Raw genomic sequence first — 14,881 nt, forward strand, 5'->3', positions numbered from 1 at the left:
TCAAGTTCCACATTACCTAATAAGAACCATTATATTTTTACTCAATTTTAAAGTTTATATGCCATGCTCACATAGATCCTATCTCACTAAGACGTTCTTATGAAATTGGCAGAACAAGTATAATTATTTTCATTTTATAGAAGCAGGAATGTAAGTTTCTAAAAGTACACATTCCAGATCAGAACCCAAGGTTCTTGCAGCTGATCCAGTGTGTCTCTCAAATACCCTCAGGTATCCTGGCAGTGGCCAATCTCTCTATCTGTCACAACCTTCCTCTCTCCATTCTGGTTTTTCCTTTTTCTTCTTTTTTTTTTTTTTTTTTTTTTTTTTTTTTTTGCTTTATTCTCTTTAGCTTTCTTGGGGTATGATTAATGTAAAAGATTACACACATTTCACATATGCATCTTGATGAGTTCAGACATACCCATACACATGTGACACCCTTCCCACAATGAAGGAACTACACATGGCCATTCCCTCCCAAAATTTCCTTGTGTTCTTTTGTGAGTTTTGGTTGTTTGGCTATGAACACTTAACATGAGATCCTTTAGCTTGCTAATTCCTATGCATCTTCCAGCTTTCAACTTGGCTGTTACTTCCTAACCACGCCCACCCTGGCCTACCCCACTGCCCCAGGTGCTCCCATGGTATCTTAGACGTTCCCCCACAAGGTACTTATTGTACCATATTGCTGGGGTGCTCAGGTCTGGTTGTCCAAGACATTATTTAAGAACTTCTTTTAAAAATAATAGATGTAGGATCACCTGGGTGGCTCAGTCAGTTGAGATTCTGGCTCTTGATTTTGACTCAGGTCATGATCCCAGGGCTGTGGGAGCATGGGGCCTGCTTAGTATTCTCTCTCGCTCTCTCTCTCTCTCTCTCCTCCTCCTCCTCCCCCTTCTCTGCTTGCTCTCTCTCTCCTTAAAATAAAATTTAAAAAATTAAATATAAAAAAATAATAGATTTAGGGTCCCACCCAAGACCTCCTTGATTGGGCATCTATTTTTTTAAAAGTTCCCCAGGTGATTCTAATGCACAGAATCTCCTTTATTAGAAAGTAAATCCTACAAGGGCAGTCAGTTACCAAATGTATTTTGTCCATGTTTAAGACTATAGCCCTACAGTATTTGGGCAGTACTACTTATATATTAATTTATGATATTATTATTATTATTATTATTTATTGACTGTTTGATCCACTCCAGGCCCTATGATAAGTAATTTACAGACATCTTTTTAGTTAATTCTGGCAACCACCCTGAGGAAGGTGCTATTATCGCCCTATTTGAAAGAGTAGAAATCTGCAGCTCAGAAAGCATTTTGTGAACACATCAGGGACTGTTTTCAGCTGGAGCTCCTGAGAGTGCACCATAGTTGGTATTTCCTACCCACTCCCATGCTAGTAAATGGGATCCCAAGAAAGTGGTTGTAGAGAATATAAAAAGAGACGCTGTGGGAATCAGCCTTCAGGCACAGCTTTAGACATTGTTTCTGAAAGGTAGAGTATAAGGCAGAATGTCAGAAGAGTTTGGGGGTCAGCCAGCATGGCCCCAAGATGCTGTTTCCAAACACCACAAATAACATGGTTTAGTTGCTGAACCACTAGAAAATTACCTGAATTTTTCCTGATGGCCTAATATCATTTTTCAATTAAAATGCTTTTGGCTGCAAGTAACAGAATTAAAATGACTTAAACAAGAGGAATTTAACTATAATTTTTTCTCAATCCTAAAGGAAGCAGTCCCAAGGTTGGCTCAGATATTTAACAGCACTGCTAAGCCCCATGTGCTTCTTATCTTTCTACTTGGCCATCTTTGTATTGTTGGCGGTATTTCTCTTCACTGTCCCAGGGTGGCTACAGAAGCTCCAAGCATCATGTCGCTTCTTGTGAAAACATGCAAAAGCCAGAAGGAAAGGGCAAACTCTCTCCTTTATAATGGAGGAGAATCCTTCCCAGAAGCCACCCAGCAGACTTCCTCTTCTTCCTGGCAGTAGGTCACATAGCCACGGCTGGCTTAAAAGCAGTCTGGGAAAGCAAGGAACAGGCTTGGTGCTTTTGGCTCATTCTGAGGAGGTGGGATTCACCAGGAAGAAAAAGGGAAGAAAGAAATGGTTGATGCTTGAACAATCAATAGTCCAGATACTCTTCACTTATGACACCTGGTGGCTAATGGAAGCTAGACTGCCCTTGAGATTCATTTTAAAATGAGTCCAGCCCTGTGAATCCAATGTTGTTGAAGAAAGGAACATGTCAACTGTAGGGATCCCAGATGACTACATCCCTGAGAGAGATTTTGGTGACAAGGACATTGAATGATGGCTAATGCTCTTCTCTCCTGTTTTTAGGTCAACAGTGATCTCATTTACATTACAGTCAAGAAAGATGGCACTCATGTGGTTGAAAACGTTGATACCACCCACATTGGGAAATTAATTGTGACCAAAGAAGTTGGAGGAGATGGCATAAGGGATATTACTGATACCTACAAATTCCAAGAAGGTAACTTACTGCCACTGAATGAAGATTTCTTTGCCCAAGCTTGTTTGGTACTTCCCCACTGTCACTATGAAATGTGTCCTGCAAAATGAACTATAAACTCTCATGAGGTAAACACACCACATCCACAATTTTCCTTGTAGTTCTCTTTGTTTGCTCTGAGCAAAATTCCCTTTCACATGGCCTGTGAAAATGATTTGGTTTAAAGTCATGTCTATTTTCATACAATATATAGAATGTATTCTTGTGCACAAAAACATGAAAGAATCTTAACTTCCAATAATAGAAAACATTGTCTAACTAGTATCATTTTAGTTCAATTACAGAAATTTAAACAACCATTCACATTTGTTTAGTACTTTACAAACTATTTTCACATACATTGTCCCACTGAATTATCACAAAAGTCCCTTGAGACAGATAATACAATATTAACAGGACAGTGTAATCTCACTAATTCAGGCCCATTAGGTTTCAGTTATAAAAGAATGTTAATGTTAATAATAGTTATTGTGTAGATGGTTTCAAATGGAGCCGTTGAGTTCAAGTCCATTTCAATCAGTACCAGGTGCCTACTCTATGTCTGGAATTGGGTTTGGTGGCAGGGATCCCCATGGTGAGCAGGACCCAGTTTCCATTCCTGGAAAAGTGATAGGATCATCATGCAGAAAGAACTTGGGGAACAAAGAAGGAGGACACTCTGTCCAACCAGGAGATCCAGAAAAAGCAGACTAGGATAAGAAAAGTCACAGACCACAATTAAAGAAATATAGACAAGGGCTTCCAGGCAGTGGGAACATCAATGACTAAAGGCATGGAGGTGTGAAGTAGTGTGTGTTTAGTGTCCTGAAGACATTACTAAGCCATCAGTTCAGAATGCCTAGTGACTGGAGACAAAGCCACCCAAGGTCAGGAGTAGAGAGGAGGTAGAGGAGCTTGGGTGCCTTGATGGAGAATGTGGAGTATATTTTACAAATGATTCACCAGCAGAGGTTCTTAGGAGTGGCATTTATTTTACTGAATGGATAGAAATGACAAGTAATTAGCATATACCTAAATATTCATCAGTATTCCTGAAGTGCTAAGAAGTGCAGAATTTGTTTTAAATATTTTAGACAGTCTCTCTGCTCTTATTTAAAAAAGCAATTTGCACTATAAAGAGAAAGCTTGCTGAATTGAGAACTCTCATGCATTGTATTAGAAATTCAGGATTTTTGTCATCTGAACAAGTGAGATTTTGCTGCATTTCTGAAATGGTTCATTCTTCTCTTCTATTGGTTATCATCCATTGCACAACATAGATACAAAGTTGGGTTTTTTTTTTCTTTTTGGCTTTTTCCTGAAATGAGAGTTTTTTTCAACCATAAGTACAATGAAACCAAACAAACAAGTAATGCCCTCTTGTAATAGAGTTACAGGCAAAGAGGCCGGGAAAGGAAAACTAAAAGTCCATAGAAAAAGAGAAAGGAACTAGCTGCAATATACACACATTTATTCGCTCATTCATTCAACAACTTGCTATTAACCACCCACCATATTCCCAGCACTATGTAGGAACAAGATGCACAGTCTAGCTGGAGAGATTAGCGGAAGCAAGCCCTCACTGAGTTATGCAGCAGGTGTCTGGAACAGGGGCAGACAGAGAGGGGACTTCCAAGCCAGACTCAGGATCCTGGAGGACATTAGTGATGGGCTCACTGAGACAGAAGGATAAACAGGAATCGGCCAGCTGAAGCATGAGGAGAGAGTTCTCCAGGAAAAGGCAGCCCAGTAGGGACTGTAGATAAACTCCTGGTGTGGAAGAAGTCCTGAGCAGACAGTGTTGAGAGCAAGAGGCAACCCTGCAGGGAGCCATCCAGACAACCAGCTGTCTTGTGTAAACCACACAGCAGAGCACCATTTTCATTAGCTGTCATCTATGGAGGTGGCAGTGAAAGCCAAATCAGGGTCAGATGTCAAAAAAGAAAGGACCCCCTCCCCCCCCAGAAAAAGAAAAAACTCCACAGCAGAGTCAGGGGCTTGACCAGGGGTGGACACAAGATTAAAAGAAATAAAATGTCCCAACTCTGAATGAGAAAGACCTCTGAGGGTCAGGCTTCCAGAATTTGGCAAGAAGGCAAGGCTCAGGGAGGTGGGTGGTGTGGGGGTCTGGTCCAAGCAGAAGAACCCCTAGATCTTCACAGAGAGCTGTAAGAGACTCCCCATCCTGCTTCTGGGCTGGAGTTTGATCCCAGGAGGTTAATTAGCCTCTTACTCAAGAATGGCAGATGCATTTTAAATTCTGACTTTAGGAATGACCAAGTTGGATGCTATTTACAGAAGGATGCAGAGACTGTGCCGGGATCTGGCGGGAAAGACTGAGTGATTATAGACATCGCCACGGGCCCCTAGGAAAGGCTGCTGGCATCCATGGTCATGCATTTGTCACTCTGATTCTCATTATTGAATCTCTCATATAATTTCTCTCTCCATAAATGCTGAATGTGGCCACTAAAATGTGGAGATGAATAAAAACAGATAGAAATTATTACCAGATTTAGGAATTAACTATTTTAATTAACTAAATTGTGGAAAGATCATTTTTCACTTGGATGAACTAAAGCTTAATATTAATTTTATACCTCTTTTCAAATATATAAGATTAGGAAACTATAAAATTTTGAAAACTAGAATTCTTAAAACTTGTGTGGCAATCTATCTTCCTTTATGATGGTGTCTGGATCCCATTTCCTTTTTCTTCCATCAATTATTCCCTCTGTCATTCGTATTTTTGTCTCTCCTTCCCTGTTAGCTCCTTCCCATTTGCATTTAAGCAGGATCAAGTGTCACCTGCGTTTAAAAAAAAGTTACGAAACTCTTTTTCAGCAATATATCCCCCACTGAACATACCCTGTTCTTTCTTCCTCTTGGCCTCCATGGCCAGACATCTTGGAAGAGCTGCCCGCCCTTGGCACCCTATCAGGGGCCTTTTCTTTTCATTTCGTGCCTAGCATACCTCAGTTCTGCTACTGGCAGCAGAACCTTGAAGTTCCTCTTCCCAAGTCTGCCAAGACCCCCTGATCGCGAGGTGAAACAAATGTTTGCAGATTCCTGCTTGCCTCAGCTTCCTGTGCCTTTTGACACCACTGCTCAGCCCTGGATCTTGAAATTCTCTCTTCCCTTTCTTTGTTCCACTCTGGTTCCATCCCAGCTTACCTGACTCTTTCTTCTATCCCCTTCTGCAACTCTAAACTCCTCTTTCTTCCCCTATCTCCGAAACTTACTTAGTCTAGGCTCAACCCTTGGGCTTCATTCCTACCCACTTTACATTCTTTCTCCAAGGCTGATGTTAACATTTGCATATCTACCAATCACCCCCAGCCCAGTCGGTGTCGTTGGCCCAGCTTCTCTGTTCAACTCCACATTCACTTAAGTCTCCCTTAGAAACCTGAAACAGACCCTTCCTGTATGCCACCTTATCTCACTCCTCCGTTGCCCAGATGTTTCCCCCACTCCCGACCCCAGTGAAGAGAACACAGTCCCCCCCACCCAAGATTTAGCAATGTAGTCAAGCAGCAAACCTTCTAAATGTCGCCTTTGAAATAGTTCAAATTCACCTCCTGTCCTATCTCTATACCATGGCCACGCTCTGAGAATTTAAAGGTATCAGGTGTGGAAAGCCCTTAGCATAGTGCCTGATTCAGAATAAGTGTCCAGTAAGAGTCAGTTTCTGCTCCTGCCAGTAGTTCTATCATTATCACAATACTACTACTCTTAGCTCGGGCTTTGAGTATTTTTCTCCCAGCTACCTGCGGGAGCTTCCCAATTCCACCTTTCCCCCACATCCTCTTTCCTTCTGTCTAATGCATGCATTGCTGCCAAAGTGACATATCTAAAATATAAATTTGAGTCTGCTGCTTAAAAGCCCTTCCTCTCCCCTGTTGCCTGAAGGGCATTCCAATCAGAGCTCGCCAAGCCTCTGCTAGTTGCCTTTAGGGCACCCTCACTGCACCTCCCGACCATATCCACAGGCATCCCAAGCAGCAGCCAGGAGAGCTACTGACAGTCATCCACAGAGCCAGGCTGCCACTGTCTTCATGCCCTTGCTCTTACTGTGGAAAGAAAAACCCTTCTGAGAAGACTTCCCTGACCCCGGAGGTGTTGAGTCTCTCCCCATGTTACTGCCCCACACGCAAATGTCTGCCCCAGAGTCTGTGATGGACACATGTACAGTGATCTCTCTGCACTTGTGTCCAAGACCTGTGAGGGAAGGGCTGTGCTTCTCTTCGGAGCCTAGTACAGTGCCTGGACGTTATAGTGGCTCAACCCGCACCAGATCATCAAATGAATGGTAAGGCAGGTGACACTTTCACAGGTGAACTTACATGCACATCACATGTCCCAAACTGGACTATTTAGTATCTATCATAAAGATGAAAGTTTTGTCTCTGGATAAAAGCAATGTGCCTCTCCAATGTGCTTCTCCATCCTTCAGAGCCTCTGTTCCAGGCTGGATCGTAGGTCCTGGGGACATGTAGATGGGTTCTAGTGGGGAAAATAATGTCACGCAGAGTCAAGTACTGGGAAAAGGACAGAAAACCAGGCAATGTGTCAGTGAGAGCTGAGATAGCTGGGTTTGGGGACACGTTACACAGGGTAATGGAGGGGGGTGCTCTCTGAGAAGGGGACATCTGAGCTAACACCTGAACAATGAGAAGAAACTTCCACAGACATAAAAAGGGGGCTTTCATTATATCTGAGCTAATGGAAAGCTGCTTTTGACCTTGCTCCTGGAGGCCACAGAGGAATCTCAAAAAATGTAATCTGGCTTTAGATCATTCTCCCACGGCACTGAATTCATGGCCCTGAATTATGGAAGATGTCAGATCATAAAGCACAACCGCAGAGAGACGGGGATTCTGCAGTGCTCTGGGGAGACCCTGACGTCCCTGCCTCCTATGTGGGCCTGGCTTCCTGCTCACAGGGCCAGCTGATCCTCAGAGGGGGGCCAGAGGCACCTCTGTCCATGACCCTATAGAAAGTCTCTCGTGGCTCACCACAAGCCTTCCACAGCCCCTTCTCCTCATTGGGACCAGCTCAGCCTCTCCCCCCACCAAGGTGGCACTCTCTGACCAGGCCCCCGCTACTGGGGTTCCCCTCCTGCATTTTGCCTAAATGCATATCTGGTGGCCATCCAAAGCAGTAATCAGTAATGCTCTCTCGAGGAGCTGTTTGCCAGGTGCTCTCTGCTAAAACATTTCCCTGAACTTTCCTTTTCATGGCCCCTCATTCCCCTTATTAGTATCTCCCTCTTATTGATCTGTAAGCATGTGTGCTAGCCAATGCTCGTCCTAGACCAGTTTTTCCTGGCACATTCTTGCAATCTTGACAATGAGAGAAATTGTTAACACACACACACACACACACACACACACACACACCACACTCAAGCTTGTTTGCAACACCTATTGTCATTTTCTGTCTTTGCAAAGTACTGGTAGCTGCTGATTCTCATGCGCATACTCCCTCTAACCTCCTAACAATCCTCTGATGAAGGCACCCTTTTTTTTTGTTTTTTACAAATAAGGACATGGATAGTAACAATAGTGCATGCCTTGTAGAGTTGTCTGAGGAGTAAATGAGACAGTGCCGAGCACACACTAAAACACAATACCTGTCACATCGTTATCAGTGGTAGATATTGTTATTGGCTTCTTCATCTGCATTGCATCTCATTACTAAGGTAGAAGACATTATTTTAAAGTTAACAAATTTAGAGGCACCTGGATGGCCCAGTTTGTTAAACCTTTGACTTCAGCTCAGGTCATGATCTTACCATTCAGGAGTTTGAGCCCTGCATCGGGCTCTGTGCTGACAGCTCAGAGCCTGGAGCCTGCTTTGGATTCTGTGTCTCCCTGTCTCTTTGTCCCTCCCCAACTCGCACTCTGTTTCTCAAAAATGAATATACGTTAAAATATAATTTTAAAAAATTAATGAATTTAAAAGTTTGCATTTTTATTTCAAAGTGATTTTTTTTTGCTAAACATTGCCATGACTAGTTTTCACAAGTCAAAGAATTTGCCTCTGTGTCTTCCACGATGCACAAAGATACACCCAAATGTAGTCAGGTGGTAAAGAGAATAATGACTATCTTTCCATACCTCCTCAAGCCCTCTCCCCTCAAGCCAAGCATTTTGTCCAGGGCTCTGTAAGGAAATATCAGCCCAGCTGAGCCAAGAGGAACAAACCCTGAGGCTTGACTTGTACCTGTATGTTTTGCTTCCACACCTGCACAAAGCTATTGTTTGATTCTTCCAGAACTTACCCCTTTTCCTCCCTGCCCCACCCCCGCCTTCATCTCCTCCCCCGCCACCTTGGAAATCCCAACAGAAGACATTTACCTAAAAACAGCACACACATCTCAAACTGCATTAGAAAATATGGTGCACCACCAGATGCCAATAGGTGTCCCTCAAAACAAATGTGTTCAGTGTCAGATGAATTTGGGAAGTCTTGGTTAAATAAGTCTCCTCACCTTAGGGCTCAATCTCAGAACCTCTGACAGGCTCTAACGAACACAGTGAACATCCAGAGGCACTAGAGAACCCAGTGCTCCCCACGGGAGATTGGTCTTAGAGCCCTTTGGCAGGGAAGGCTTGTTAACAATCGGTCATGTCTGAGTGGATGGGGCCGTGCACTGCTTGGGAAAAGTGATCTCTGCACTCTTTGGGAGCCACATGGCAACAGGGGAAGGAGTAGAGGGCAGAATGGCAGCTGCCCAGGAGTCAGCTCAGCAGGAGCAAAGGGGAGAGACCCAAGTGGAAAGAGAGATGAGGAGTACAGGTCTTACCAGAAAGATCCATGAATAGGAGAAAACTCGTATAGCACCAGCTGGAGTGGTTAGATGTAGCTATTGCCAAAATCTTTACTTAGAGATCCCCAAATTCTAGCTAGGATTTGGGGAGAGAAGCAAATTGATGCCACTATTTGAGAAGAGGTAGATTGTGCCACTCTACCTGCTGAACCCTGTAGTAGCAGCACTGGGGAAACAGCCTTTAGAGCAAGTCTGTTAGCATCCCCCTTGCAGGTAAGCCCTGGTCATGCCACCTAACTCAGCAGCCTGGGCAGACCAGAACTCTGACTTTGCAGAATTGGTAACATAGGAATAATGGTGACACACCTGTCTTGAAGGGCAGTTGTGTGGCTTATGGAGGCTACCCAGCAAGGACAACACTGTGTGTTTATTAATTTCTCTTTGATGGATTGCATTTATTTTTTTCCTATGATTATCTCTGCCTCTTTCCTAGGCCAAGAAGAAGAGAGGCTGGCTCTAGAAACTGCACTGATGTATGGGGCTAAAAAGTCCCTCAACACAGAAGGCATTGTCAAACCAAGGTCTGACGTGGACATGGATTTTGAAGTGGAGAAAGCCGTGCTGGGAAGAGACTTCAAGCTCACCATCACCTTCCAGAACAACAGCCCCAACCGTTACACCCTCTCAGCCTATCTCTCAGGCAACATTGTCTTCTACACGGGAGTCTCCAAGACAGAATTCAAGAAGGAGACATTTGAAGTGACGCTGGAGCCCATGTCCTGTAAGCTAATGAGGGGGCTCTTCTCCTTGGGAATTGTTCTCTGCCTCCCTGTCTGTCTTGGTGGTATCACTCATTAATAACTTCCAAAGTTAAAATCCTGTCCCAGAGCTCAGGAGCACGAACCACATGGGAGAATCCCTTTCTCCCAGGGGGGCCTCAAATGTCACCTTCACCTCTCATGCATAGAAGTGAATACTGAGGGGTGCCTGATTGGCTCAGTCAGTTAAGCCTCCAACTCTTGATTTCACCTCAGGTCATGATCTCACAGTTTGTGAGTTCGAGCCCCACATCAGGCTTTTGGCTGGCAACAAGGAGCCTGCTTAGGGTTCTTTATCTCTCTCTCTCACTCTCTCTCTCTGTCATTCTCACTCTCTGTCAATAAATATTTAAAAATTTAAAAAAAAGAAGAGAACACCAAAATTTTCAAAGCCTAGAGCCCCATGAGTCATGAGAATTAAATGTAATTTCTTGCTACTTGAAGTGTGGGTCGAGGACCTGAAACATCAGCATCCCCTGGGAGGTGGTTGGAAATGCAGACCCTTAGGCCCCACCCCACATCTGTCAAACCAGGATCTACATTTTAACAAGATCCCAAAGGGATTTTAGTGCCCAGGAAAGTTTGTGATGCACAGGTGTCAGACAGCAGGCCACCCACTGGTAACTCTCCCTGAGTCAGGTAAAGTTTTGCAGGCTACCCCAGTAGGAATGATGTGTTTTGCTTTACCATTTAGGAGGCAGGAGATCTAAGCTCTGCAGACAGGCCATTTCTGAAAACTCATCTGCTGATGTATAGGGACAGCGATGAGCCCACCCTTGAGAGAGGACGCCAGAGACCCAGGATGTGCTGTCCAGGAGCCTTTGAAGGGTTTTGTTCTCTCTGCTGCCTCTTCTGGGATCTCTTTCTCATCCTTGATCCTAGCCAGTCTCCCTCAAATGCATGGCCTTCCAAAGCATCTCCTTCACTGTAAAAGTTCAGAATATTTTAAGCAGGATTGGGCTGGACAGGCTCCAGCTTGCATTGGAGGTTGCAATTTCAACCAGTCTTGAATAGTACCCATTTCTTGGGGTACTAGTATTTAGGGGGCACAAAAGTTGGTCACATGACTGGTAGAATCAGTTAACCAGGAAAACCTGGTCTCTAGGCCAAGCATGTCGAATTAGAGCAGGCTAGAAAGGACCTGAACGCTTTAAGGCACTAGATTTCCGTTGACCTGACATATGGCCCAGAAAAAGAAAAAAAAAAATTAAAGGTGAACAAATAATAAGTTTTTACAACATGGAGGCAAGCAAGACTAATATGCACCCCCAACCCCAGACAACCAACTCATACACCCAATTGTTTTCAAGCTTTCTAGATTTACCAGTTGTCCCAAGCCGCTGTGAATATACCCTTCTGAGGCTTTAGAAAGATAGCCCCAGGAAAGTGGGGAACTGTTCTGAAAAATCCCAATTCCAAGACTGAGCTATTCCATAGCTGTAATAATGTGGCTAACAATTAGGAAATCACCATAGTATTTGGGGGCGGTGGGGGGTAAAACTGGGAGATCTAGCACTTTTCCTATATCCCTCGAGGTAGGGAAGGTAATTATTAATGAAAAGAGTAGTCAGTATAAAGGACTCAAGAGAACAGGCATCCCAATTGGTTAGAACAGGCAGACACAGTGGAGTTTACAGAAACTGGGTCTTGAAATTAGGTAAATAGAGATTTAGGTAAATCAAGACTACCTCACCTACCAACTGTGTGTCCTGTGGCAAGTTACTTAAGTGATCTGATCAGAGCTCTTCTGTTCCTGGGAACAATACCACCCACATCACAGGGTTGTAGATTCATTCCCCAAACCTTTATTTCATGCTGAATGTCTAGATACTGTTTTGGAGGCACAGCAGTGAGCACAACAGAAGTGCCTACCCTCATGGAATTTGTGGTCTTAAGGGAGTGAACAATAAACAAACAAGTACTATATAGTATGATTATGCATATAATAGGAAAATATAAAACAGGATAAAGCAGGGTGAGGGATGAAGGGGATGCTGTGTGGGTAGGGTGACCAGGGAAAACCTCTCTAACCAGGTAACATTTAACAGAAACCTGACAGAAGGAAAGGAGCAAGCTTTGCAGCCAGAAAAAAACTATGAATGCAAAGGCCCTGAGGCCAGAGCATGTCTGATGTGTTCAACGAGTAGGCAGGAAGCTGGAGTTGGGAGCAAAGGTGGCCAGAGAAGAGTGGTGGGTGTAGATTATGTAAAGAACTGTGAGCCCTTGTGAGGACTTTAGCTTTGATTCCAAGTGAGTGCAGGAGCCCATAGAGGGTTTTGAGCAGAAATGAGGCATGATCTCACTCAGGTTTAACTATGCACCATCCTTTTCCCACTTCATGGGAGACCCAGAGCTCCATCTTCTTCCCCTTTTCTCCCTAATCCTATGAGATAAGAAGCTTATATGATTTCGTAGGCTAGAATGGCACGATCCATTAACCCTCTCAGTCATTGATCTAGGGACAGCTGGCCAGGTGGCATTGGCTGTAGGCAATAGGTTGCATACTGCAATTTAAAACAAATTGCAATAAAATAAAATAAAATAAAATAAAACAAAATAAAATAGTATAAAATAAAATAAAATAAATTGCAGTATATTGCAAAATGCCACTTGACTCTAGACCTTGATCAAGCAAGTCAGAGTACAGTCCCAGGAGGCTGTGTTACAAAGAAAGTTTTCCAAGTAGAATGGGAGGCATACTTTCCAGATTGATGATTAAAGAGAATGTGTGGGCTAGAATCAGCTTGGAAGATTTGAATAAGTTAAACCTTCCAGTACCTTCAAAGGTGCTATCATTTCCACTTGGCTATATTTAGTTTTCTTTGCTTTTTGGAAAAAGAGATGAGGCAGCTCCTGTCTGTGTCTCCCTTGGCTTTCCCCAGACACAGTAAATGATATTGGCAGGATCCCAGCTCCACCACTCATAGAATGAAAACCTATTCTTCTTTCTCTTGCCACGTTTAATAAACTTTATCTAGAACAATTTCTTGTGCAGTGGCAAAACACAGCACTTATATAACATACTATTTCAGGAGCACTGTTCTCTGGGGCTTGGAAGCACAGCCCAGTTTCCTTAGTGCTATGATTTAGAGAATGTTCCAGCCCCAGAGAATAATGCCCTGGTGCCAACATTATAAAGGTAGCCAAAGCCACCGTTAAGATTGGTAGAAAGAAGTCAGGCACATCTCGCCTGCCTAAAGGAACCCAGTGGTCAAACACAGCCCTCCAGTAATAATTAGAAGGAGTCCAATTTTTTTATTATTATTACTGGAGGCAGCTAGAGACAAAATGCATGTTCTTCAAGGCATACCATTTTGCCACTGCATGCATCCAGATCTGGGGGAGTGAAAAAGAGGCCCTTTGTGTTCATCTGAGGTTGTCGCCAAAGGATGGAGTCTTATGTGTCTGGACAATTAATTACCAGGGGAGCCATAGAGGAAGTAGGATCCAGGCTCAGACCCAAAGAAGGCAATATGAATGGGTCATTCAAAAAAGCAGAATTCAAGGGCCAAGGTCAAGCCAAGGTCATAGATTCTAAAGGCTGATTCTAAATGGAATAGGACTGGCCCAGAAAACCTAGCCACACTGTTTAGTACTTGTCTGAGATGGACAAATACATTCTAGTAACTCGGCATAGCCTAGGGGAGGGTTTCTCAGCCCGGATACCACTACCATTTCAGGCTGTTGTGGGGGCTATTGTGTGCATTATAGGATATTTTGCAGAATCCTTGGCCTCTACCCACTAGATGTTGGTAGCAATCCCCAGTTGTGACAACCAAAAATGTCTCCAGACATTACTAATCATTCCCTTAGGGGTAAAGTTACCCCCAGTTGACAACCACTGGCCTAGAATGACCAACCTGTCCAACTTACCAGGAGTTGCATGGGTTCCAGGGTGCAGGACTTTCGGTTTTAAGATTGAGATTGTCCACCCTAATTCTGCCCTAACTCCACCCCTTCTGTTAGAACCTCCTTCCTATCTCTAGGAGCTTCTCAAAGCTGAATATGTGTCCTATGGACACTTATTCAAATGCAGATCCTAATTCAGTAAGCTGGGGTGGGTTCAAAGGACCTGCTTCTCTAATGAGCTACCAGGTGACGGCTGTGCTTCTGGGCTGCAGACCACACTGAGCAGCAAGCAGCTGCACTGGAAGGGCCATACCTTCTGGTAACCCGAGGCTTCTATAGAGCTGATTCCGTGGGGATCCTCTGGGGGGTTGCTGGAGCAGTGCCTCCCCACCCCAACTGCACATTAAAGTCAACTGTCCTGGAACATTTAAAATAATGCCTGGGCCCCAGCCCCCAAAACTCTGATTTAATTGGTCTGTGGTTGGACTCAGCAGGGCAGGTTTTTAAATGTCCCCAGGTGATTATGATCTGCAACCAGGATTGAGAACTGCAGTCAGAGGCTCAAGACCATCACAGCACCTTCTCATCCTTGAAGAGACTTTGACATAGATGATGAGCATGGCCTGATGTACCCTTGCCTGTGGGATGACAAGTCAGGGGGACTTCCCTGTGCCCTGGCTCACCCCACACAGAGTCCTGTCCTCATTTCAGATTTCTTCAACTGGGGACTGTCCCTTGCACTTCAAGTATGGAGCATGGGAATCATTCCTTTCAATAACTTCCACAGGGAGAAGGAATCTTGGGCCAAAGGCAGACATAAGGCAGGGAAGCAGTGGTGGAGATGTTCAATTCCATAAACCTTTACAGAGCCTGTGTTCTGGGAGTGGGGATGGGGGTGTGAGCCACCCGTTTCCCCGTTGGGCC

At 44.1% G+C, this 14,881-nt stretch overlaps 1 protein-coding gene across 2 annotated transcripts in view; it reads left to right on the plus strand.

Annotated features, from left to right (window-relative positions):
* F13A1 (coagulation factor XIII A chain) overlaps window positions 1-14,881 on the plus strand; it is a 251,342-nt gene that overhangs the window by 125,809 nt on the left and 110,652 nt on the right. For both annotated transcript variants that reach the window (XM_043590884.1, XM_043590885.1), the window contains exons 11-12: window positions 2,347-2,500; window positions 9,784-10,071. In XM_043590884.1, coding sequence (XP_043446819.1) covers window positions 2,347-2,500; window positions 9,784-10,071 — 442 coding nt within the window. The remainder of the gene's footprint in view (window positions 1-2,346; window positions 2,501-9,783; window positions 10,072-14,881) is intronic.

Source organism: Prionailurus bengalensis, chromosome B2 (genome assembly GCF_016509475.1).
Source record: "Prionailurus bengalensis isolate Pbe53 chromosome B2, Fcat_Pben_1.1_paternal_pri, whole genome shotgun sequence".
Classification (NCBI taxonomy): domain Eukaryota; kingdom Metazoa; phylum Chordata; class Mammalia; order Carnivora; family Felidae; genus Prionailurus; species Prionailurus bengalensis.